Source organism: Scardinius erythrophthalmus, assembly GCF_964197995.2.
Source record: "Scardinius erythrophthalmus genome assembly, chromosome: 2".
Taxonomy (NCBI): Eukaryota; Metazoa; Chordata; class Actinopteri; order Cypriniformes; family Leuciscidae; genus Scardinius; species Scardinius erythrophthalmus.
This window is the reverse complement of record NC_138222.1, coordinates 13048317-13075742: the sequence shown is the minus strand read 5'-3', so window position 1 is coordinate 13075742 and position 27426 is coordinate 13048317. Positions and strand designations below refer to the sequence as shown.

At 36.3% G+C, this 27426-nt stretch overlaps 1 protein-coding gene across 2 annotated transcripts in view; it reads right to left on the bottom strand.

Moving 5' to 3' along the window:
* The window catches only part of hgfac (HGF activator), a 36301-nt gene extending 10400 nt beyond the window's left edge, over positions 1-25901 (bottom strand). Inside the window, exons 1-9 of one of the 2 annotated variants that reach the window (XM_081359706.1) lie at positions 25550-25901; positions 24149-24212; positions 23930-24023; positions 14532-14605; positions 12832-12972; positions 11485-11616; positions 11279-11389; positions 10609-10783; positions 2643-2740 (exon numbers count right to left, since the gene is read on the bottom strand). In XM_081359706.1, coding sequence (XP_081215832.1) covers positions 2643-2740; positions 10609-10783; positions 11279-11389; positions 11485-11616; positions 12832-12972; positions 14532-14605; positions 23930-24023; positions 24149-24188 — 865 coding nt within the window. In that variant the 5' untranslated portion in view covers positions 24189-24212; positions 25550-25901. Of the gene's footprint in view, positions 1-2642; positions 2741-10608; positions 10784-11278; positions 11390-11484; positions 11617-12831; positions 12973-14531; positions 14606-23929; positions 24024-24148; positions 24213-24329; positions 24736-25549 lie in introns of those variants that run through there. The other variant, XM_081359705.1, reaches the window with a different exon arrangement.
* Positions 25902-27426: the final 1525 nt, after the last annotated feature.

The window sequence follows — 27426 nt, the reverse complement described above, 5'->3', positions numbered from 1 at the left end:
TTATTGAGAGTTGCTAGACTACCCTGGCTGTGAAATACATTTTGCTGCCGCTAGGGTGCGTCTAGATTTCTAGGCTACGGGACAACCTGTCATTCACATGAATCCAACTAAGGTCAACTAAGGACCAATCAATTCTCCATGGACAAAATCAAGTCCCATGATATGTCACAATAGGGAAGAAAAGAGTCAAGTCAAGTCAAGTCAAGTGTATTTGTATAGCGCTTTTCACAATAAGTATCAAAGCAGCTTCACAGTATTAAATTAAAATAATACAACAAGGTTTGTTTCTAGTGGAATTTATTGATTGATAAAATTCAAATTAAATATCCCCAACTGAGCAAGCCAAAGGCAACAGTGACAAGGAACCGAAAAACTCCATCAGGTGACCTAATGGAGAAAAAAAAAACTTGGGAGAACCCGGGCTCAGTCGGGGGCCAGTTCTCCTCTGGCGTTTATGAACTAAACACCGGATTTAACTGTAAGATTAAAAATATTATATGAATGCCTGGCTGTAGAGATGCGTCTTTAATCTAGTTTTAAACTGGGAGAGCGAGTCTGAGCAACGAACAGTATCAGGAAGGCTATTCCAGAGTTTTGGAGCTAAATGTGAAAATGCTCTCCCTCCTTTGGTGGACCTAGATATCCTAGGTATGACCAAATGCCTCAAATTTAGTGATCTTAAAGAGCGCGATGGATTGTAGGGCGATAGAAGATCCGTTAAATAGACTGGAGCTAAGCCGTTTAAGTCAGTAGCAATACCTTGTAGTTAATACGGGACTTTATAGGTAACCAATGTAGTGATATTAAAATCAGTGTTATATGATCATATTTTCTTGATCTAGTAAGAACTCTAGCGGCTGCATTTTGGACTAACTGTAGCTTGTTTATTGAGGATGCAGGACAACCAGCTAATAAAGCATTACAGTAATCTAGTCTCGAGGTCATGAATGCATGAACTAACTTTTCTGCATCAGAAACTGATAGCATATTACGTCTATCAAAAGACTGTCACAACTTCTGTTTAATGCCTACTTTATAAGAAACTGCAACAAAAAGATTTGTCTTAGCATTTGAGCTTTTGTCAGCAGTTTTTCCATCAGCTAAGAAAAAGGAAATCTGCAAATATGACACCAATTAATTTCCTATGGGGACAGGGGGGACATGCGATAAATATTTGTCCAGCTTTAACGCGTTAAAATATATAACGCAATTAAAGCAGCATCCGTTTTTTCTGTCATCCTTTAGATAGGGTTATATGATTACACTCTTATTCACACATTACTTTCATCAAGACATCAGCAGCTATATTAATATCAGTGATACTGGCCTTCATTCATAAAAAGATGCCATTAAACAATTATTTAAAAATACTGTCTTTGTTGTTTCTACATTATAGTGGAAATTGCATCTCAAATTATTTAAATTTTATTTAAACACAAAACATTAATGGCTAACATTTTTGACTTTATAAAATGATTCTCTAAAGTCTTGGCGATCGCTCGGCCCCTATTAAACAATAAAGAAAGTAAGACATCTTTTTCTTATACATAGTTTAGTAGCCTACTATTCTTTTTGGCAGAACTTATCATTATAATCACATTATGATTTTGTATCGCCATAGTCCCTAAATGTATGTAAATGCAGGAAATGGGATTCAAAACATTTCCCCCCCATTTTGTGTCCCCCCACTTCTCAAACTAAAGTTACACACTTGGGCCTATGTATACTGAATTAAACCATATATAAATGAGTCATTAAAAAAAAAAAAAAATAGGATTAAGGGATTATACAGATGATCTATAGATGATTCGTTTGCACTACATACAGTACACTACTGTTTTTAATGCTTTTAAAAGAAGTCTCTTGTGCTCACCAAAGCTGCATTTATTTGATCAAACAGTGAAAAATTATTCCGAATTAAACTAACTGTTTGTCTATTGTAATATATTGTAAAATGTCATTTATTCCTGTGATGCAAAACTGAATTTTCAGCATCATTACTCCAGTCTTCAGTGTCACATGTTCCTTCAGAAATCATTCTAATATGCTGTTCATCTGATTTGCTGCTCAAGAAAAAATGATAAATTATTATCACTGTTGAAAACAGTTGTGCTGCCGTGTCACAAACATGATATATTTTCGTTTTTGATGGCCCTTTTCATGAGTAGAAAGAACTGGTGAACTGATTATGTCTTTACTGTCACTTTTGATCAATTGAATGTGACCTTGTGCATTGTGCAAAAAGAACAAAGATCTTACTGCCTTCAAACTTTTGATCAGCAGAGAAAATACATTATAAGAATGAATAGGTAACAGTAAGAGCAGCTTGCTTTAACATGTTTGTCGCTTATCACTCATGTCTGTGCTAGAATCAAGGTTAATAAAATCCATAACATATTCAGGGTGTTCCAGGTACATGATGTCAAGTGCTCATGGACCAATAAACCTATTGCTTCAGGCAACACTGGTTTAGATTTCCTCGTCCCACGCCTGGAAGAATGCCAGTGAGAATTCTACAGAATTTTTAGGAAGCTTTATCACTATTTTACTTCTCATGTACAACTATTTTTGAGTAATCAAGAATATTCTGGAGAAGCTGAAGGATTTGTTGCTCTTGTGTGTGCATGTGCAATTGTACTAACATGGTTGTTTTGAGCAGGGCTGAATGTCGCAGTACTCCCAGGAAATGGCTCTATCCGTCATTGTGTAACACCACGGCAGCTTATCTTGATCAGGGTTCCTGCCATATGAAGTCACATGGAAAATGTCAGACTGTACAACATCAATGCTTTCTGCAAAATCAAATAAAATTATATCTATATTAAACACAGAATTAGTCGATTTTTCATTTTCAGGAGATGACATGAGTGGCACTTGCACATACTGTGATAATGACACTGATCTGAAGGGTTGTTAGGGCATTGCTATGTGGTTGCTAGGGTGCTCTGTGTGGTTGCTAGGTTCTTGCATGTGATCTCTGGAATTAGTGAAAATTGTATGTCCGATTGCTTAGAAAAGTAAGCACACAGTTACGTAGAAGTATAATACTACCCTTTACACTTAAGCAGACTTATTGAAATAAAATACTTTAGCAGAATATACTTAAGTGTGAACTGAATGCAGTGTTTTCAGACACTTAATTGCATGTTAATTGCAATGAAATAAAAATGTTTTTTAAAAGTATTTAAATTTATATTAAATGCAATTAGCAGAACTTTAAGGTGCATTTTTAACAAATTAGGTAGGAATTAAGTACATCTTAATTTGTAATTTCATAATTCTATTGTCTTTGAAATATGGTTAAAGTTACTGCTGAATGTACTGACATGCATTTATGGTAAACTAAAACATACTTTAATGTAATTTCTATTGAAACCGGTGTGTCAGGTATTTAATGTATACACATTTGCAATGATAAAGTTGCAATTTAGTACATTTTAAATATATTAACTTTAAATATAACATTGAATAACACACTACATTATAAAATTGTATAAAACGGTTAGTTCCAATCCTTGATTCTGATTGGTCAATAGCTGTGCTTTATTCACGCTAAAACACGGCTATGGCCGCTTCACCCAGTGGTTCTATTTATCACTACACAACACCCCTAGCAACCACTCTTAGCAACTTAAACACATGTGTGATCTCATTGATATTGTTCATTGAAGCTATAGTGGAGTATTGTGGGGGCCAAGATGGCGTCTGTCTAGTTAGACGTGTTGTTTTCAGTCGCAGGTAAATTGGGGATTTGCAGCTAACAACTAGGCCACTTTTTAATACGCAATTGCCTCTTACATCTTAATTCGATCGGAGATATACTCTAATCTTTAAATGGGCAAAAAAAGAAATAGGAAACAACAATTCGCTCTTCTCAATACTGAAGCAGACGAGATGGATCTTTCTTGCGAGCCCGCCTTAGAATCGCGATGCCTTACTGATTTTCCATGTCTGTCTGAGGCTCATAAAAGTGACTCTCCTGCTAAAAAAAGGAACAAAGTTGGCTCGAAAATGGAGCCTGAGAATACGTCTGAAGTGCTTGAAGCCATTCAGGCGCTTAGCTTGAAACTTGATTGTACACTTTCAAAGATTGAGAAAGGAAATGCGAGCCTTGAAGTCTGAAAATATGTCTCTGAGGGCAAATATAGCCAAGGCGCAAGTCGAAGATGGTCACTCAAAATACATGGTTTGAATGAGACTGATGGCGAAGACGTTAGACGGATAACTATCGATGCTCTTGCAAAAGTTGCTCCGAAAATACAAGGCCAACTTGATCGGGTGGTGGATGTAGTTCATCGTCTTGGTCGCAAATCTTCTCCGTCAAATGTGAATTCTAAGCGGCCCATCGTCATTCTTTTCTCGAAGCGCATCTACCGTGACGAGGTCTGGAGGGCTGCCAGAAACTCCAAGTTCTTACTGGATAACAACCTTCGCATCTCCGAATTACTGTCACCTGAAGATAAAGAAGCACAAGAGAAACTGTGGCCGAGGGTGAAGAAGGCTCGGGAGGAAGGTAAAAGAGCCATGTTCCGCGGTCTGTTTGCTTACATCGAAGGGAAAAGAATTGACTCCAATGAAACATTTCTGAATAATAGCCTAAATTAAAAGATGATGCATCGAATAACTAAATATCCCTGACTGTTTCACGAAAGGTCTACTGGATGCCGCTTTCCCTGGTTCATAGTTAGATACGTTTTTTGCAACTTCAAGACAATAGGTCTTGGAGTGGTGCTTTGTAAAGTAAGTTTCATCATTCTTTTTTCTTGTTGATATATTTACTTTGTTCTCTTTAATGGATTTTAAGTTTTATTCTTTGAGCATAGCATCTTTGAATGTAAGGGGTATTCGCGAAAACACGCTGTGTTTGACATTATTTTCTGTCAGACACATTCTACGGACTTGGATGTGAAATTTTGGAAATCTCAATGGGGAAACTCAATTTATTTCGGTCATGGATCTTCACAGTCAGCAGGAGTTATGATTTTGTTGCACCGATTTAAAGGAGACGTACTTAATTCTGTTGTTGATGAAAATGGAAGATGGATAGTCTTGACTTAAACTGGACAACACAACATTTATACTTTGTAATGTTTACGGTCATAATTCCAAAGTGTTAAATAAGACCCTGTTTGCCAAAGTTTCTGATGTTGTTCAGTCTAAACTTAGTAATTTCCAGGCTCCATATGTTATATGTTCAGGTGATTTCAATGAATGCATGGATGATTTGATTGATAGATACCCTCCTCGTTCCTCTCAAGGTGCTGTTCAATCCAGTGTGGCATCTCTTTGTGCCAACTTATTACTTGCTGATGTTTGGTGTTTCTATAGAGCTGGTAAGTCCCGCCCCTTCCGCTAACCCCACTGGACCTCTAGGTTGAAAAATCGTCAATGCAAGTGAATGGGAGAAAATAATTATTTTCTGGTCCCGTTTGAATTTTGCCATGAATGTGAACATATGTTGTCTGTGAATTTTTTATATAACTTTTCGTGTAAAGAATGCTACAATTTAGCGGGTAGAAGTTTGATGCGGTTAGACTTTGTGTGAGAGCACTTTGTGGACTACAACTCTTCGCTGCTTTCGACGCGTTTGAAACGTCACCACCACTCTCACACGGACACCAGCTCACGGATCCCGCTAAACATGGCTGTGTCTTTGGTGCACTTCACTGCCTTCTTTCAGGGAGAGGACAAAATCGTTGAGGTTGGCGAAAACCACGGGTAAGTCAACTTTATGGGGTGACGTCACATAGGCGACATGTAGTCTTTCTCGTTATGTCTTTTCCACAACTGCTAGCCAAAGAATCATACCATATACTGTCAAACTCGTAACATGAAAAGTTATATAAAAAATTCACAGACAACATATGTTCACATTCATGGCACAATTCAAACGGGACCAGAAAATAATTATTTTCTCCCATTCACTTGCATTGACGATTTTTCAACCTAGAGGTCCAGTGGGGTTTTACGGATGGGTGGGACTTACCAGCTCTATAGCCCTGGAAAGTTAGAATATACATGGTCTAACAAAAACAAATCTTTGCAGTCCAGAATCGACTTGTTTCTAATTACTAACGCAGCTTTACATCATGTTAAGGAAATTGTTCATAGTTATGCCCCATTAACCAACCATATACTAATCTCTTTAACTCTTACAGGCTCAGAAAGGATTTCTAGTCTTAGAGGGTACTGGAAATTTAATAATAATCTTCTTAAAGATGATAACTTTAATGCTTGTGTTAAAAATATTGCCAAAGATAGTTTTGGAGGATTAAATGAAGGATTTAAAAATAAATGGGAGTTTTTTAAATATAATGTCAGAAAGATTGCAGTTAAACGAAGTAAAGAGTAAAAAAAAAATAAACAAACAAAAGGAATTAGAATTACTTGAAAATTTAGGTATATTGGAACAGAAGAAAATTCTAACTAAAGAAGATGAAGTTGAATTAGCTAAAATTCAATCTCAACTAGATCTGATCTACCTTGATCTAGCTAAAGGTGCTTTTATTCGTTCAAGGGCAAAATGGCTAGAAGAGGGTGAAAAAAAATAGCAGCTATTTTTTCGCTCTAGAGAAAAGAAATCTTAAAAGAAATACTTTATCAGCTCTAAATATTAATGGAAGCTCTTGTACAGACCCTAAACAAATAACTGATACAGTTTTTTCTTTTTAATAGTAATTTATATAACTCTAAATTTGATCTGCTTAATTGTGAAAAATGTATTAAAATAATTCATCAGAACATTCCTACTATTGGTAAAGAACTTCATGATTTATGTGATTCAAACATAACTCGTCTTGAGGTTAAAGATGCCCTTTTTAAAATGAAAAAAAGGAAAGCACCTGGTATAGATGGGCTGACAGTAGAATTTGATTTACATTTTTGGGAACAAATTGAAAATCCTCTTTATAATATGTTAATTGAATGTATTAATAGTGGCGAAATGATCTGCTACCATGAAACAGGGAGTTATTTCGTTAATTGCCAAACCTGATAAAGACCCACATCTTTTAGAAAATTGGAGGCCGATCTCCCTTCTTACAGTTGATTATAAATTAATTACTTCGGTATTTGCTAACAGATTACAGAAAGGGTTAAATAAAATAATCAGTGAATATCAAACAGGCTTTCTAAAAGGTCGTCATATAACTAATAATATTAGACTAGTGCTTGACCTTTTGGACTATGCTGATGTAGAAGATGGTGCTATCATTCTTTTTTTGGGATTTTTTTAAGGCGTTCGACACCATTGAACACCAATTTTTGTTTAAAACTAAAACTTTTTGGTTTTGGGAACAATTTTCGAAATAATGTTAAGATGTTCTACACTGATATCACTAGCTCTGTGATTCTTAATACCTCCACCACTAAAAGATTTAATATTAATCGCGGAGTGCGTCAAGGTTGCCCAATCTCCCCTTTTTTATTTTTGTTAGTAGTTGAATTATTATCAGTCGGTATTGTCAATAATGATGAAATTCAAGGTCTTAAAATTTTTGATAAGGTACTTAAGATATCCCAATTGGCAGATGACTCTACTTTGTTTTTAAAGAACGTATCCTTTATTCCTCATGCTATTTCCTTCATCAATAATTTTTCAAGGGCATCTGGTTTAACATTAAATTTATCTAAATGTGAAATCCTCCCTTTACACACTTTAAATGATAATCATATAATGAACATTCCAGTTAAATCCTCTGTCAAATACTTAGGAATTTGTGTTACAAAAAATTTTCATGAAAGGCAAAACCTACATTTTTCTTCTAGATTAAAGAAGACAAAAGTAGTGTTAAATTGCTGGTTACAGCGTGATCTTTCCATTTACGGTCGTGTCTTATTATCCAAAGCGGAAGGCTTATCTCGATTTGTTTATCCCGCTCTATCACTGCATGTTAAAGATTCTAATTGTAAAAATATTAATAATGTATTCTTTTCTTTTGTTTGGAAAAATAAATCACAAGGACTTAAAAAAAAGGGTTCTCACTAATTAGAAGGCTGAAGGAGGTCTGGAGATGCTTTATTTTGAGGATGTAAATAAGACATTTATTCTTTATTCTCTTTGGAACCATATTCCTCATAGTCTCTTTAATCAAATTGGTGGCTTGAAATTTCTGTTAACATGTGATTCTAATATTTCTAAAATCCCCCTCAAATTATCCAAATTTCATCAGCAAGCTCTTCTCGCTTGGAAAAATTGTTATTGTCACAATTTCTCTCCTCACACCTCTTTCATTTGGAATAATGGAAATATAGGCTAACTGTTTCAAATAAATCCTTGTTTTTAACAAATTGGTTCAACAGAGACATTAATCATCTTATAAAAATGTTTGACAATTCTGGAAATCTTTTAACTTACGAACAATTCATGTCAACTTACAATTTTCCCGTACAGTTTAGGGAATTTAATTCAGTTATTAAAGCTATTCCTGCAACACTTCGTCAACTTGTCAAGAGTCATATTTGTTACAATTCTTTATCTGTGACAAACCCAAATTTAATTTTAGAAGGTGTTGAGTTATTTGAGAAAAAATGCAATAACAAACATATTTGTAATATTTTCCAAAAACAAAACAAAATATCTCCTAGAGGGAAATTTTTCTGGAACTCTAAGATTGAAAATATTGACTGGAGAAGAGCTTGGTTAATTCCTTTCAAATACTGTATTAATAATAAAATAAAATAAAATAAATACACTTCAAAATTCTACATACCATTTATCCTTCTAAATCTTTAATATCAAGATTCTCTGATATTGATGATATGTGCTGTTTTTGTAATAACGAGAAAGAGATACTGACTCACTTATTTTTTGACTGTAATGTCGTGAACCAGTTTTGGACTGATTTGGCAGATTTTATATTTAATCTGCTTTAATTATTGCTTTACTTTAAAGGATGTTACCTTGTATTATGAAAATAAAAGCAATAAGGATCTGGAATTTATTGTTAACCTTTTTATTTTATTAGCAAAATTTCACGTACATAAACAAAAATTTCTTAATTCATCTCCTATGTTAAATTTGTTTTGCTCTGACTTTGATTTTCATATTTCTTCAATAAGACTTAAGTCTTAAAGTCTTATTTTAATGTGTTGGGTAGGTTTCAGACCCACGAGAGCAGTGTTACCGTGCTATGAGCTATGCTTTACCGTGCTATGAGCCATAGCTATGCTATGCTAAAAGAGCTATGTTTTTTTCTTTTATTGTTAATTTTTTGTGTTATTATTTGTATGCTACCTTTTCTGCAATAAAAAAAAAAAATAGTGGAGTATTGTGAGAGATCGAGAAATAAGCGAGTGTAAAGTTACCTGCATTCACAGTAGACATTGCATTTTCCTTCAGTTCAGTCCTATATTCATAATAAAATAATCCGTTTGAATGTCAGCTGCGATATCTTGTCCTTTTAACAGTTAACCATTAAGGGGTTTTCCCGTGCCTATAACGTTAGTCATCTGTCAGTTGCGTCTTCCTTGTTCATTGTGAAAACAAGTTTGAGTCTTTTCAATATAAAAGTCTTCTCTACCAAGTGACTCATTCATAAGACAGTCTTTGCCGCCATCTATTGGCGAAATAATGTATGTAACTTCTGTTGCTGTTTACAGTCAGGGACTATTTTTTCCAGCGGAAGGAATGCTTTTAGTGATTTTACTTCTTGAAAGTTGCATAGATAAATATTTTTCAGCTTTAATATTTGTATTGTGTGGCAACCGTTTTATAAAAGCAATAAGGTACTCGAGGCAAGTGCTGTATCGTGAATAAGTAACGGCTGAAGGGGTTGCTAACAACGCCCTTCAGCCTTTACTTATTCACGATACAGCACAGCCTCTCGTACCTTATTGCTCACATAATCGAGATAGGTCTGACTGCAGAACCGCAGAACCATACGTCATAGCAGTGTGAGGATGACAGCGCCAGCCTAACAGTCTGGTGCCGGAAGTGGATACCATACATATCCACCTTACATATACCATACCTAAACCTGCCCATCTCCACCCCCTGACCCCTAAACCCACCCCTAAACCTACCCATCTCCACCCCTGATCCCTAAACCCACCCCTAAACCTACCCATCTCCACCCCTAAGATGCTTTTACCCCGCCCACTTCCGGCATCAGACTGTTATGCTGGCGCTGTCATCCTCACACTGCTGTATGGTTCTGCGGTCCTGCAGTTGGTTAATATTGACATAATCAAGTACTTTATGTGTTTTAGTATGTGAGTCAACACATTAAAATAAGTGTACTTTAAAGCATGTCAGATGTTTGCTAAAACACAATGATATAAATGTAGGCTACAGTAAATTAAATATTTTAATTTGATATGATTAGAAAATGCACTTTTTAAAGGTGTACTTGGGTGTGTTAAGAAACATTCATCAAAGTGTCTCAAAATCTCTTCAAGTACACTTAAATAGCATTTTATTTTATTAATATTATATTACCAGCAAATATAATATTTTAAAAATATACTTTTAATGCTTGGAGTGCTCTACAAGTGCACATTCAACACAAGTGCACTTTTTAAAGTTACCTTTGCTTTATTATAAAAGGTAAATCTTCAGCACTTTACTATAATGACAAGCATGATGAGACTGTAAATGTAAGCAGTCACCTGCAGAAAGCATGTTCTCCGAGACCCCTGAGGGGGGCGCTGTCCACTGTATCTACTGTCAGCTCACTGAACAACAGATCCGAGTTCCACGGCAGGCAGGATGATCCAGAGACGGTGGCATTGGCTACACCACGATACTGCGCACCTGAATCACGGTAACACTGCTCTCGTGGGTCTGATGACACACAGGGAAAGTTTATTAATTAAAGATTATTAGAATATTTATACTGAATTTGCATGTGTGTTAATAGAGTGGTTCAGAGATGACAACGAAACCCAGAAGACTAATTCACCCCTGGTTCCTTCAAGATTTTCCTATGGGGTTTTATAATGTTTGGATTCTACAATGTAAACTGCACACACTCTCACCCCACACTGTCTTATAGTTACTTATTAGAAACATACAACATACTTTTTCAAAAATAAACTGCTTCAAAATTTGTGTTTCCAGTATGGATGTGTGTGTCCTGGTAAACCCTACATTATGGGGACAAAATATCCCTACAAATATGGCAAAATCCTAGGGGTAGGGTTAGTGTAGGGGGGATAGAACAGTTTGTAAAGTATAAAAATCATTATTTCTAAGAGAAATCCCCATAACACATGGAAACCAGGTGTGTGTGTGTGTGTGTGTGTGTGTGTGTGTGTGTGTGTGTGTGTGTGTACTCACTGATGTTACAGTATTGTCCAATATATCCAGATTTGCACCCACACACCTCTTCACCAGTGGCCTCAATCATTCTACAGACTCCGTCATTTTCACAGAGATTTCGCAAACACACTACACACACACACAAAAAAAGAACAATGTTCAAAAGGAAAAAGCAGTAGCTCCAGGTGATCAGGTGTCGGTACTGTAGTTTCAGTGTGTCATACCCGTGTAACGTGCACGCTTGCAGCTGACCTCCCCATCGAGGCACGTGCACAGCTCTACGCTTCGCTGGTAGATCCGTCCCCACGATTCTCCAATATCATAGTGCTTCAGATGCAGCGGCTCGTAGCACTTCTCTACAAAACAATCCCTGAGCTGTCAGAAAACCAAACACTCTCGACTCCTCCACCAATCAGATCAACCCTGAAGAAACAACTCCACCAATATCAAATAACAGACAAAAGAAGAGACACAAAAACTTCACGGTACACAGGACATGTGATAGTGTTAAAGATGAGACATTTTCAAAACATAAAAGAGAGCATGGCATGAATGGAGAAACGAGTGACGTAATGCTCGAAAAGAGAAAGTTCTAATACACACACACACGCTTAATTACTTACATGAGAACAGATCGTGCACTATTATTGTTAATTACTGATACACTAATTAACATTAATGAGGATTTTATTCTCAGTTTCACTTAGATTGCAAGAATTAAACAAGACTTTTTTTTTTTTGCTGCTCCTGAGACATTCTGAAAGTTATAACGTTTTCATAGAAAAGTGAATATTTTTTAGCTCTAAAGATATCGATTCCCCTTGTGAAATAGAAGTACACTTTAGCATACATTTAAAGAGTGCTTATAATGGAAATAATAAAATTTGTATTATTTCAGTTATAAGCACTCTTTAAATATCCTTAATATACATTAAATGTATATTAAATGCAATTAACTAAACTTTAGAGTGTTTTATTGACCCATTTAAGTAGAACTTCTAAGTTCTTCCCACTTAAGTAGTTACATTTTGTATGTGATTTCATAATTACTTCCATTGTCTATGCAACATGGTTAAAGTGTACTCCTGAATGTATTGACAAGCTGAAATAACATTTAATGTCATTTCTATTGAAACTATTTCTGTCATGTATTTTACTATATTTGTAGTTACACATTTGTAATGATGATTATGCAATTTATTACATTTAAAAGAAATGTACTTGTTTAAAGCACAACATTAATAAAACATAAAAAGTGCACTTTTTAAACATATACTTAAGTGTTAAAAGACATGAAAAGTACACTTAAGTGGCCTTTTATTTCATTATTATTATATTATCTGCACAATTACTTTTAAGATTTGAAGTACACCACAAGAGGACATTCAATACAATTAAGCACTTTTTCACAAGGGATCACATGAAGCCTTTAAAACAATATCCCAGCAGGTCAATGAATTTGCATGACTCCACTCACGATTGTGCCATTCGAGTGGCAATTAATAACCATAATCACACTGAAATTATCATTTCATTATGTGAATATGGCCACTTCACTGTGTTTCACTCACTTTTTTCACACAGCGCTCCAGTAAAGCCATCAGGACACACACAATCAAATGAGTCCAGGTGAGCGTTCGTGGCACAAACACCCCCATTCAAACACGGGTTTTGCTGGCAGAGACTCAGACCCTGACGTGGAGGAAGAAACCCTGAGGAGCGAATGAGATAAACAAAGAAAAACTTGCTTATCATCATGCTGGCAGGACTGATTCATCATGCAGCTGATTTTGCTCATTTCTCAAACCTTGAATGAGTCAACGAGTCAAATACAGTATCTGTTTTCCAAATCATAAACAATGTTGTAGCAAATGCAGTCCGCATTACGCTCATGATTACTGAACAGTTATATGTGCATGTAGATACAGTACAGAAGCATTTCTGCCAATTTGAACTTACTTACACAGCACTTTTTTGGCCAAGTGAATTCAACTTAATTCATAATTGAGCTTAAAAATGTCTTGTACAGGGAACCAAATAAGCCAGAACTGCCATTAGTGACCCTTCAAAAAGCCAGAGCATGATGTGAGCATATACACAGACAGTGTGTTTGAACCAGAGCACCCGCTTGAAAACAAACTCTGTAAATCTGCTGTTATAAACAGAGGTCTGCGTCTTACAAACAAAGCGTGTCATTTATGCATTAACATAAACACCTCTCTCTGAAAGTAAAACATCCTGGCCAACCCCCAGTTTCAGCTATTAATCCATCCACAAGCGAGAAACGTTCACATGACTGCAGACTAAAGCTGGGTGATATATACATTATACATTTAATGATTTTGTAAGAAATATAAAATGAAGCAAAATTGCGAATATCACAATGAATTTAATTCAGTTTTATTGGCCATTAAGTTTCTTTAAAAAGTCATTAGACTAGTTTGGAGTATGAGAGCGTTAAAACAGATTAATTCACTTCCATGCAGTGTTGTTATTGTTAATTTAAGTTAAAACAAATAAACATCAAATACAGTTAAAACATATTTTATTTCAGCTTTATTTAGGTTTTAAGTTAAGTTTTAAATATCTATGGCCTGGTTTCACAGGGTTTAGATTAAGCCAGGATTAGGCCTTAGTTCAATTAGGACATTTAAGTAGTTTTTATAAACATGCCTTAGGAAAATATAAAAATAAAAGCTAATTCAAAAAAGTTGGTAACACTTTACAATAAGGTTTCATACGTTAACATTAGTTAATGCATTAACTAACATGAACTAACAATGAGCAATACATTTGTTACAGTACTTATTAATCTTTGTTGATGTAACTTAATAAAATTACAACTGTTCATGTTAGTTCACATCGCATTAGCCTAACTAATGTTAACAAATACAACATTTGATTTTAATAATAACTGCAACAGAAGTATTGTTCATTCTTGGTTCATGTTAACTAAAGTAGTTAAAGTGTTACCAAAATTTGTATTTCAGTGAATTGATATATCCCTCTGATTTAATTTGCATCAGCACTCAAACATTTTCACGGACGTCTCTGCATGGCATTTTTAGTATATTAAAGTGCTTTTGTAGAGATATTTGTAGGTAAATATCATTTAATCATTTACTGTTATATGCATGACTGTTTGGTTCCTCTGGTTGAAAAAAAAAATGTCAGTGAGATATCTAATATCTAATATCGTCAAAAGGCTAATGCAAAATCGTATGATTTTTGACAAGACAGTTTACATGGAAGAGAAAAAAAGATTTCTTACCATTAAACAGCCGTATGGGTGAACTGCAGTATCCCCACTTCTGGTCACGGTCAAAGTTGTGTGTTAGAGAACACCTGCAAGTCAAACCAAAAACACAATGATCATGACACGCATCTGAATTACTCAAGACTTGCATGAAGCTCAAACAGACGGAATCTGAAACAGTGGTGCAAATCTGAATGGGTCATTTACAGCTCTACCAACATGTAGGCCTACATGTTGCATGAAATTGAACAAGAACAAGAATAAGAAAGGTAAAAGAAGATATGTCTACAATAAATATGAGTTTACTTGTAATGAGGATGAACAGTGTCTACCATCAATAATGTCTTTTGTTAATTATTGGTTGTTGAGTGCATGGAAAATTTCATTGTCACATGTAGATCAAACATGCGGGGGAAAAAAAGAAAGAACAAAGTTCTTTAATAGTCCAAGAGTACATGCAAGGGTAAGGGAGCAAACACTGCACAATAACATAAGCAATACTGGACAAAGAAACACAGGAAAATGAGGGTTTAACATGGTGATTGACTGAAACAGAACAGGTGTGATGGAACCGAGGGAAATAACTAATGATCAGGGACACAGACAAACAGAGCAAACAAAGAGCAAACTAGACTAAACTTAACCTACATGTTACAGTTGTACCAAACCTAGTCGTAGATATTTCATCACAACTTTGTATCATATTGGCCACCCTTGTGAAAAATAATTGTGCATAATTATTGAATATGCACTTGTAGTGTACTTCAAATCTTAAAAGTACAGTATTTTTGAAAAAACTATAGATAATAAAATGTCAATAAAATACTTAAGGACATGCCTACATTTTACTTTATTTTACTACATTGTTTAGGTTTATTTTACGATTAAAGTTCCATTTAATGCCCGCCTCCTTCTTCACTGAACTTGAACTTTGTTACAGTTACGTTTGATCACTTAAATTCACATTATATATTTCATTCTAATGAAACAGCCACAAGTGCTGAATTACTGCTCATACAGGTCACTTTATAAAGTGTGACATATAAATATGACATATTCAAATTGTGGGGTAACGCAGCACTGTTTTACTTGATCATAAATACATTTGAGTGTGTTGAAATTTTGTTATAAAATAACTCTGTGTGTTAGCTCGGTGGCTGGTATGAGACACTTGATGCACACTGCAGTAAATGTCACGGTTTGAGTTTGGTTGTTCACATTTAGAGTTTGTTTTCATTCATGTCTGTGTTTCTAGTGTGTTAAGTGGTTCTGTCTTCCCACATTCCCTACCTGTTTGTCACCATGGTCACTGATTGCTTTGTATTATGTCCAGGTGTCTTGTCAATTATCTAGTAAGTTTCTCTCTGTGTTTGCTGTGTATTTAAGCCCTGTGTTTAGTTCTGTCAAGTTGTCTGTTATTGAAGCGTTTTCCCAGGTTGTTATGTTATGTTACGTTACCATTTCATAGTCAAGAGTGTTTTGTTTCTAGTTCTTTGTTTAATAAACCGTTTACTGCTGCATCTAGGTCGTGTGATCTTTATTACCTGCAACTGACTGTGACAGTAAGCTAGATCGATATTAAAATACCATATTAATTAAAGCTGGATGATTTGTGTTGCTAAATTGCTGATTTCTCTGGATTTAAAGATTATTGGAAACATTTGGGATAATGTAAGAACACAAGTCAACAAAATATATAACATTGTTCTGGTGGTTTTTGGATATTTTAAACAAAAATCGTACATTTTGTGCCTTTTAAAGAGTACACTTTATGTTTAAATGCACTTTGTATTGAAGATTTTGCATCGTGATTTAAAGAAGTACACTAATTTTGATGTGTTGATTAACATACTAAAGCACATTTAATTAACTGGGTACTTCATTATAAGTTTGTGTTATTTAATATAGCATTTCAAATTAATATTTTAAATGTACTAACTTGAAACTTCATCATTAAAAATGTGTGATTACAAATAGATTTAAATACAGGAAACAAAGTATTCTAAAATGTACTTGTTCACCACGGTCAAAGTCCAAAACAAATAAAAAAGCACAATATAAGTAGCCCATTTAACACGTCTGCTATATGCCAGATTTCCTGAGCTTTTGTGTAATGTAGCAGACTGACCAAAAAACCCAGAATTTAAGCAGCAAATGAATCACTATTTTGTTCTGATTCAATTAACCTGTTTGTTTATCGGCGATAAATGGCGAGCTGCGTAACTATTCTTCAAAATTCTCCTTTTGAATTCCATTGAAAAGACAAAAAAAATAAACTTTACAATAAGGTCTAATTTGTTAAAATTGTTAATGCATTAACTGCCCATTGAATTCAGTGCTAGAGTTCCTGCTGGATCGTTATTCTGATTGTCTATCCTCCTCCACACTTGCTAGGTCTGCGTGGTGGCCATAGCTGCCTTCCACACACCTTTGGGCAATAGGTCTTTGGTAAGACACCATTTGATCACCCGTTTCCTTCATGGGACTTTGAGGAGGTTGAGGCCTGCGGTCCATGTAAGAATTCTGGCCTGGGATTTGGCCGTGGTTCTGGAAGGGTTGTCCCTGGCACCCTTTGAGCCCTTGGACTCAATTTCAGAGAAGTTCCTAACTCTAAAAGATGGCTTTTCTGTTAGTTATTACATCCCTTAAGAGGGTATGACACTTGCTGCTGCAGTTCACCCAGCCGGGGTACCCCAGCTTCCAAGCAGACCATTAGCAAATGGATTGTGGAGGCTATTGTGGCAAGTGGCGGTGCTGAGCAGGTTGTGTAGCAAAGGAGTGGTGACCCCAGATGACTGCCCGAGGCGGTGGTGCTGGAGCGATTGAACAGCAGGTGGGACGGAGAACTCGCTGCCGTGCTCCTGGGTCGAGGAGGGGTGGCTGCCGTCTGAGAGGGAGCGTAGGAGTTGCTCCCGTTCGCTGTGGGCCGGAGTCTGCTGCCGTCCACCATGATGGGGGCACAAGGACAGGCATTTGTCAGTATGGCGCAGTGGGTATTTCGTTCCCCATAGCGTCAACATCAGATGCAGTGTGGAGTTCCCTCAAAAGGGGAAGGGATTAAGATGCTGCATCGCTCTGCCATACTTCCTGTATGTCTTTGAACTGCTTGTTTCAGCCAACCAGAGGCTAACGGTGCTTTGTTCCGGGTATCTTTATTGCTTCCACGGTACTTCTTCACTAAATGGCAATAATGGCGAATGAGCTGCATAACGATTCTTCAAAATTCTCCTTTTGGGTTCCACAGAAAGAAATTATAGCACATGGGTTTGGAAGAATATGAAATTATGTACTTTATCTACTAAACTGGCAGATTTTTCAGTTCTTGGCCTTGCTTGAAGCAAATCTCACAAACAGTGTCTCACAACACTCAGCCACAAGCAAATTTTTATGGAGTAAAACTCACTCAAGAGTTGCTCCATATGGAGATCTGCACACACTTGTTCAGCTGCAATGACATTAATAACCGTGCCGCCTCCTTGATCTTTCATCACGGCCCTGATCTCTCTGCCTGATAAAACTCACTCTTTCTCAATGTTTATAACGGTTTATCACATCGGTATGTGTAGTCATCTGCTCCACTCACTAACAGAGGAAACATAAAGAGCAGCGTAGATAATGACAAAAGTTCATTTTTAGCAAACAGAGTAGTAGTCACTGGGTTTGGTAAAGGTTACTCAAGATGAAGATGAGTTTGCACTTACAGATTAAATCAGAATTAGGGCTGGGTTATGAAACTTGGTTAACGGTACAATGTGGTTTAAACTCGTTCAGAATGTGGGTTTGGATTCGTAAGGACAAGGCGATGGGTTGGCTAAGTAACTGGTTTAAGATGGGTAACTATCAGGGTGTAGTTGTTTAAAAGAAATTAAGGTAATACTTCACAGTAGGCCTTATTTGTTAGGTAAGGGATAATGTACATCCAGCCAGTTGTTATCGCAGAATAAACACTGATAAGGTGATCAGGACCCTGAGGTGAAGCAGAGGGGTTTATACTGCGAAAACAACCGGCTGGATGTACATTATCCCGCTTATTACATGGCTACTTGCCACATAAGTAGATAATTAGACACAAAATATTTACTTGAGTTGAAATATTTTATTCGATTTTTAAATGCAAAGCTTCCGCGAAGAAGACAGTTGCACGTTCAAACTAGACTGACATTTAAGGGATAAGGTACAGTCATACCACTTATTACACAGCATTTCACCACATAAATATTTATGAGGATAAGAGATATTGATTTGAGATTTAACTGTTTTAAAATCGTACCTGTTTGTTATTTCATAATCCATTACAGCGTAGAAAACAATCGTTGCAAAATTGGCAGCAGCTGCACTTGTATGAAACAAGAAGAGAGCGAGTCTGCGATACCCGGATGACATAATTAAATAATTGTACACAAAATATTGGTTTAAGTTTTAATATTTTATTAGCTCACCAAACGCAAACCTTCCACGAAGAAATACTGCTTCTAGCAAACATATGAAGAGTTCAGATGCAAAAGCCTCTAAGTGCCATCTGAAATTTTCTTCTAGAATGATAATTTTTATCAAGCTTGTATATTTAAGTTCAGTAATTTCACTTAAATGGCAATGAAAATGACCTATTAATTGTCATTTAAGTGAAATTACTTAACTTAAACATACAAGCTTGATAAAAATGAGCATTCTAGAAGAAAATTTCAGATGGCACTTAGAGGCTTTTGCATCGGAACTCTTCATATATAGCTGACTTTATTTACCCGGATGAGCCTGCGTTATCAGTTTTTACCGACTCTGTTATCGGGGAATAACATACCACAGGATGGAGCGTTCAATCAGAATCAAGTATTCCAGAGCCGTGTGATAACATTAGTTAATGCATTAGCTAACATGAACTAACAATGAGAAACATATAACTACATTTTTAATTTTTGTTAATGTTAGTTAATAAAAATACAATTGATCATTGTTTGTTTATGTTAGCTCACAGTGCATTAACTAATGTTAGTAAATGTTGTGATTAACATGAACTAAGATTATTAAAGGTACCGTATGTAGGATTGTGGCCAAAACTGGTACTGCAATCACTTTAAAAATACTGTAGAGCCGTGTATCCCCTCCTCCTCCCCCCTGACTCGAGGTTGCCAGATAAGCTGCAGGATTCAGCAGAAACGTATGCTGCTTCAATGAGCTTCCAATGGCAAGTGACGACGAGACGTACACAGTAAGTTTTTTTTTCTGTTAATTGTGTTTATGCTTTATGAGAGATATTTTGATGAGTAATTACTTATTTAAAAAATGTACTAATTGTTGAGGTGCTGGGGCCATAATAGCTGAAGAGATAAGCGTTTTTGATTTGATATTTAATTTGATTTGATTTCTTTATTTTGAACATATAAATACAATTACAATTCAAAGAAAATCTGAGGAAAAAAAAGGATAATAGTAAAACAAAACAAAAAACATATAGACTTAAACAACAAAATAATACTTCCTTATTTTTCAATACGAAAAAAAAAACCTTGATTTACAAGTGCTAAAGTTTTTGTCATAAGTAGGCTAAAAACAGAATAAACATTTGCCACAGAAATTATAACACGGGACAAATTCAATATCACCAATGGCTATCACAGGGTTGTTTTCAGTCCCATCAGAAAATATTGTTAGAGAAATTAAATTACATTAGCAATGGTCATACAGGTCAACTTGCAGCATGTGTAACTTAGTCCACGATATACGTGAAGAACGAATGACGAATAATTTTTTCTGAGGTAAAGTTAGGCTTGTCTCAATTACGTTTCAAATTGCCATAATGGGCGTGCTAATGTTTTCATCAGCGTCTCAGCATAATGACAGAGAAACGGGCTCCTATAATGCATTGCAAATGCATACGTCCATGTGAGCTAACGTTACGTTGCTTGAACATGCATAACTTTGTTCGACTGTCATGAATATATGAAATGTCCATTGACATCCAGTACAAGTTAGCCAAGCATAGATGAATCTTACCTGTCTAGGAGAAAATTAGCAACGTTGGCGTCTGTGTTTAAATTCTTCTCCGTTTTCAGCCGCCTCCATCTTTCAAAAGCATCTCCTATACAAATTCTGGTTTTATTTCGGACTTTGTCACAACGAATTTCTGAATTATAACGAGGTCTTTTTGATTTAGTAACGTTAGACATTTTTATCCGACTAGAGTTAGGGTAGGTTAGGTTAGAGCAAAGCTGGCAACCCGGATCCCGAAACACTACTGACTTCGTGATTGGTTGATAGGTGGAGGGAGGCGCTCAGGCCAAAACACAAAATGACAACATCAACATCAGTTGAGGGCTGCAAGTCCACTTTTTAAATGACAATATCCTAGCCATACTACTGTTGTCAGTGATATAAGTATTTGAAATGAACATGATTTCTTAATGTCTAGTGACACATCAGGGCAATTTTATGATTAATTGAAATAGATTTCTTACATACAGCTCCTTTAACCCTCTGGGGTCTGAGGGGTTTTTGGGGTCCTTGAGATGTTCTGACATGCCCTGACATTTGTGCTTTTTTCAGTTGCTTATAAACATATTAATGACAAAGGTGTAAATTCACTCTATTTAGCACAAACAGGGCTACCATAATATATGAACAACTTGCATGTACATGTTTGTATTTTTGATAGAATAATGTTTATGCATGGTTTTTTCAAAAACAAAAAACTAAAGTTTCTGAAATAAGGCCATAAAACACATTCTAAATATATGTAAATAAGACTTTTGACAAATGGATGACGTTGCCTAGAATTTTTTCTTCAAAATTATGTGAAAATCATCCTGCCTAATCATTCACATAACACAATACATTGATTTAAATCTTGTAAAACACTTTTTGTTTGGAAAGGCCATATGCGGGTGGGCGTGATTCACACCTGTGGAGTCAATGGGGCCCGCATAATGAGGCTGCATACGTAATGAGCCTTTCATTCAGGTGTGTGAATGAGCCACAAAAATGCAAGGACAATATATAACTGGTTTGTTGTTTTTTTCCACAAATTTTGCTTGCAAATTGTACAATATCCAAGGTAAACATTTCTAGTAATTGTGCAGTTAATTGTTCTCATACTGTATTTTCAGATTTGGAATATATTCTCTTCCCAAATGTGTCACTAATAAAGCATAATAAAATTATTTAAAGAGAAGGCTTATAATGACCTTTTAAGATTTTGTTTACATCTATCCTTATATATATATATATATATATATATTTTTTTTTTATACAATTAAGGTTATACAATTACAACAACATTTAAAATTGTAACAATATTTCCAGTGTAATCTTTCTTTGTATTCGCGATTCATATTAAAACAGTATTTTTGCCAGCTGTAGTAGCTCCACAACAGCGCGCATCTGTGCGTTCGTTCGTTCATTCATTCATACACAGAAACGCAATTCATATTTAAACAGTATTTTTGCCAGCTGTAGTAGCTCCACAACAGCGCGCATCTGTGCGTTCATTCATTCAAACGCGATTCATATTATTTAAACAGTATTTTTGCCAGCTGTAGTAGCTCCACAACAGCACGCATCTGTGCGTTCGTTCATTCATTCATTCATACACAGAAACGCAATTCATATTTAAACAGTATTTTTGCCAGCTGTAGTAGCTCCACAACAGCACGCATCTTTGCGTTCATTCATTCAAACGCGATTCATATTATTTAAACAGTATTTTTGCCAGCTGTAGTAGCTCCACAACAGCGCGCATCTGTGCGTTCATTCATTCAAACGCGATTCATATTATTTAAACAGTATTTTTGCCAGCTGTAGTAGCTCCACAACAGCACGCATCTGTGCGTTCGTTCGTTCATTCATTCATACACAGAAACGCAATTCATATTTAAACAGTATTTTTGCCAGCTGTAGCTCCACAACAGCACGCATCTGTGCGTTCATTCATTCAGATTAGAACAAAGCAAACAGAACTGACCTAATTCCTCAGCGGGATCCGTTTGCTCCTCGAAATGATACTTCCAGAACTTCTGAGGTAAATTTTTGCAGGATTATTATCAAGATAGTAGTATTCCTCACAGCATCGTAAAGTACATAAGTCTGAAAGTGAACTCGCGGTGTGTGTTATCCAGCTGATGTGGGCGTTTCACAGGTTTGTTTGGATCGCCTCACATTTGCGTTTGAATAGCGCGCGCTCTCCGTGGGCGGAGCACATTAAAACTTAATTAGCTGAGATGAGAACGACTGACATCTCTCTCTTTGCATACATATTACATAAACTGTGAATATTTGTTTTTCATAAAAATTACTTCATTTAAAAGAAGAAAATTCAAGCTTCATGCCTGTGTGACTGTATGCCTGTTTGACTGAGTATTCGCTGAGTTACAGTTCATTTTCGGACGCGTTTCAGAATTGACTTCACTGACGGAGAGTAGGCAGAACTCGCATCATGTTTATTTTTCTTTATTTGGCAAAAAGCACAACACTTTGTTTTTATTATGAGCATACACAAAAAAAATACACACTAAACAGGATCGATTTATGTATAACACAAGCATATAAGATAAAAATTATTATTATTTTTTTTTTTTTTTTTTTGCACTCATACGGAAAAAAACGAGCCTATCGCGCCGGCGCGACAGCCGACCTCAGGGGGTTAAATGCTGTAGAAGTATTATTCATTAATAGATAATGTTAACTAATGTAGTTAACTAATGTTAACAAATGAAACCTTATTGTTAAGTTGATTGGATTTCGGCTATCGAATTGCATCAAATCTTGAAAATGGATTGTTCAAAAGAAAGAAAGAAAAAATATTCTGAAATTGAATTGGATCATGTAATCATTCAAAACTTTCAACTTTGATCCAAACAATCATGATTATATTGATTCCATCAGATGGTGTGTATTGCGTGTGGATTTTAGAAACAAAATGCAATTAAATTTAAAAATTGGTTCTCATTTGAACTGGTTAAGGATGTGTGTTTAAATTGTAACCAGCTCAAACCAGATCTTTGGTTATCCCAAACCAAGACACTAACTTAGCACATACCAGATCCTCAGAAGTTACATTTTAGACCTACGATTGATCTCAGATATGATCTGATTACAGGTTATGCAGATTTGTTGGTCAAATCTGTAGAATGGTACTAATCATGGAGCTGAGAGTACTACACTATTATTGGTAACCGAACAGATCAAATTAGCCAAACTCTTTAATAAAATAAACGCATTCTATGCATGCAGATTCTTTGTGGGTCTGGTTACAATTTAGGCATCTGGGTATGAGTAGTCGTATTGGGGTTTGAGATCACTTTGGCATTTAGGCTGCTAAAGTAAGAGTTGAGGTTTGATGGTCAGTGGATTGAGGGTTATTTCTCTGTCAAAGTGAATGGTTGAGGGGCACTGAATCTGTTTGCATGTGTGTTAGCACTTACCAGGCCTGCTTAGAGTTCTTAGAGATGCACTGCTGATAAATTGTCCCACCAAAGCGAAAAGGAAACTTGCACTCTTTGCCATCTGTTGTAAGAACTAAACACACACACACACACACACACACACACACACACACACACACACACATCCAAACCCATGAAGCAACAGTAATTAGAAACAGAAACTATGAGGACTGATATCAATTCAAGAGCAGTTCATACCTTTCTGAGTTACAGCATTAGACTGTCCAGACACTAACATTTCAATACCAGGTGGCTGCTTGCGCTTTAAGAGAGAGAGAGAGAGAGAGAGAGAGAGAGAGAGAGAGAGAGAGAGAGAGAGAGTTTTCCAATATGTATCCCAAATAACTTGCATTCAGCAAAACTCATATGGGACACTCACCGATCTAGCACACTGCAAACGGGGCAATAAAATAAGACATGACAGCAGCAGAAGAACAAACTCTCGACGAGTCAGACCTGGAGAAAACACAGACGAATCCAAGAAAGAAATTTGTGAACGAGGTGTTCTCCGCATGGCAGATCTTTGGACAAATTTCCCCGGGAATGAAGTCAATAAACTCTGAGAGTTTCCGTCCCAAACGCAAGTGTCATCTGTAGGATTCCTCCATTATATCCCGGGGCGATGGATGCGTGAAAGCTCACCGCAGGAAAAGACCTCTTCAAGGGAGTTCCCACGAGAAAAGCCTGTGATTAGCCTACACCTGGCGGAGTGGCCAGACCCAGCCCAGCACGAGCCTGTGATGTAATACCGATCATCATGCTTTGATTTAGGGGTTGTTGTCAGTGACAACGGAATCCACCCACAAGTGATGTTGCTGCGAGAGACACGCGGAAGACCTGATGAGAGTTTTGCGCGTCACCGCCGCGTTGATGAATGCAGTTAATCATTCATAGACCGAAACTACCTTCAGAGTGAAAGGTTGGAATTCCTCCGCATTTGTGTGCATAGCGGAAAACATTAAAATAAGAGCCATTCATGAGAAACAGATCAATATATTAGTAGGTTTGGCTAGTATAGTAGTAAAAATAACAATAAGAACAATAATAATAATAATAGGCTAATAATAATAATAATAATAAGAAGAAGAAGAAGAAGAAGAAGAACATATAGTAGCCTATGAGCTGAAGCTTTCCACATCAGAATGAGCTAAAATAGGCCAATTAATAAAATAACCTAATAATTACGTAATTTATGTTTAAAAACAAACCCCATTTAAAACACAATAGCATAAACTTAGCCTACTATGTAAGGCATAATGTAGAGCGAGGCGGTTGTTATAGCGAATACAACCCCGACAGGCTGATCAGGACCCCAACGCGAAGCAGAGTGTTTTAAGTAGCCTAATTAAAACGTAATTTTTACGTTAATTTTAAAAAACGAAAGTAATTGTGTTTTAAATGGAGTTTGTTATCCCGCTTATCACTGCAGACAGCACACACTTCTTTACTGTCTCAGGAATAGCAGAGGAAAATCATTCACAGTCGGGTGAAGATGTGAGGAAATGTTATGCATTTACTCTGCATTGAGGGAGAGTCTGGGTGTGACAGTGTTTTGAAGTGAAAGTCAAAGGATGGAAAAAAAAAGCTCTTAAAACTTGCCTTCTGGTCTTTGTGCTTAAAGTTACCACTTTGCTTGCTTGGTTTGCTCTCTGCCAAAAACGGTGAGATTTAAAGCAGTGACGTCACTGATAGCTCAGCCCCACCCACTGAAGTTTTTCAACACCAATCTTTTGAATCCTCAAAATATGAGTTTTAAAGTACATTTATGTAAGATTTCAAATGTTCTATTACTATAATTGTTAATCAACTGCACTGCGCCATCTGGTGCTGTTGAGATAGAACTGCCTTCAGAAAGGTATGGTTGACAGTTAAAAACTGCATGTAGCAGGCCTAAATAAAAACTCTGTAGGGACCCATTAATGACAATTTAATATGTGAAGCTTTTAAGTAGATGGCTGAGAGAAGGCATGTGGTCATTTGTAAGTTAATGATCTAGACCAGAAACCCCAAAATAGCAAATTATTTAGAGGAGCACAGTGCTGATTGGTCAGTTTTCAATTGGGCTTTTGATTGGTCAGTTCTGCAGTGACGTTACACATTGGTCAAGTCTTTATGCCTCTGAAAATTCTGTTGTCAGTTGTATAAAATAAACATTTTACATGTTACAAGTTCTATGAAACAATATTTTTTGTTAGCTGAATTTTTTTTTTGCTGGGTATATAGCCTAGGCCAGGGGTTCTCAATCCTGGTCCTCGAGGGCCACTTTCCTGCAGAGTTTAGCTTCAACCTTGATCAAACTCACCTGCCTTTAGCTCTCTAGTAAACCTGAAAAGGTTAATTAGCTGGTTCAGGTGTGTTTGATTAGGGTTGGAGCTAAACTCTGCAGGAAAGTGGCCCTCGAGGACCAGGATTGAGAACCCCTGGCCTAGGCTATTTGAAAGCATCTCAATAAATATAAACTGCTATGCATAGGTCTACAAATGATTAGGAAATGTTCAAAATAATTTTAAATGAGATGCCACAGTGGAGATATGCTGACACTTCGCATAGGATAGGCTACTCACAACTCTCATGCATTTGATTTGGACGCCATCTAGCGCACAAAAGATGCATGTCCACTCGAGTAGGCTAATGACTTTCACTTTCATGTTCATTCATTCAACGATTTCATACAGTCAGAAAGACATTTAGGCAGATAAGCAGACGGGTGTAGTTTCAGAAACGTCTTTCCTGGGAATTAACGGTATATTTCCCACAGAATAACAAGGAAATAATCTCCCACTGAATTCCCACTATTTTCTATCCGTTTCCTTTGTATCCAGATGGGGAATTCCGTCTGAGATTCCAGGGAATCCCTCTGAAGGTGTTTATAAAGCTCTCGGAATGTTCTGTGATCAGAGTTCAGTGAGCTTTAGGGGAGATTCTCGTATCTGTAAAGAAACTTCTGTAAAGATCTTGATTCAAGGACGCAGCTGTTGATCCAGCCAAGGTGAGGCGACACTTTCTTTTAAAAATGAAAAGAAAGAACAAAAGAAAATAAATCAATAATTGAAAATATTTCTCTAACACAGACTTTTCATAAAATAAGGGGTGAATTCAGGTTGATTGGGACACCTTTTCACTTTTTACATTTTTAAACAGGGGAGACCTAGAGTTATACCTCTGGGTCAGTTGTAACAGTCAGTTTAACCGCTTAGAAATTAGGTACAGGGTTGAAATCACCAGGCCTTCATGACCACCATCCTCTTGAGGTGAGGGGGAAAAACGAATTTTGAGGTAAGAATTATATAGCCTATACCGTATAGCCTAACGTATACGTTTTACTGTTTATTTGATTTGCGACCATGTTAGTGGATGCTAAATCAGCATGAATCAGCATTTTTTTTATTTATTAATCTGGTATGTGTGTGTAGGGAATATCTCAAAAATTATACAAATTGTTTTCTCTACTGGGGCTACAGCTATGGTTAAATCCA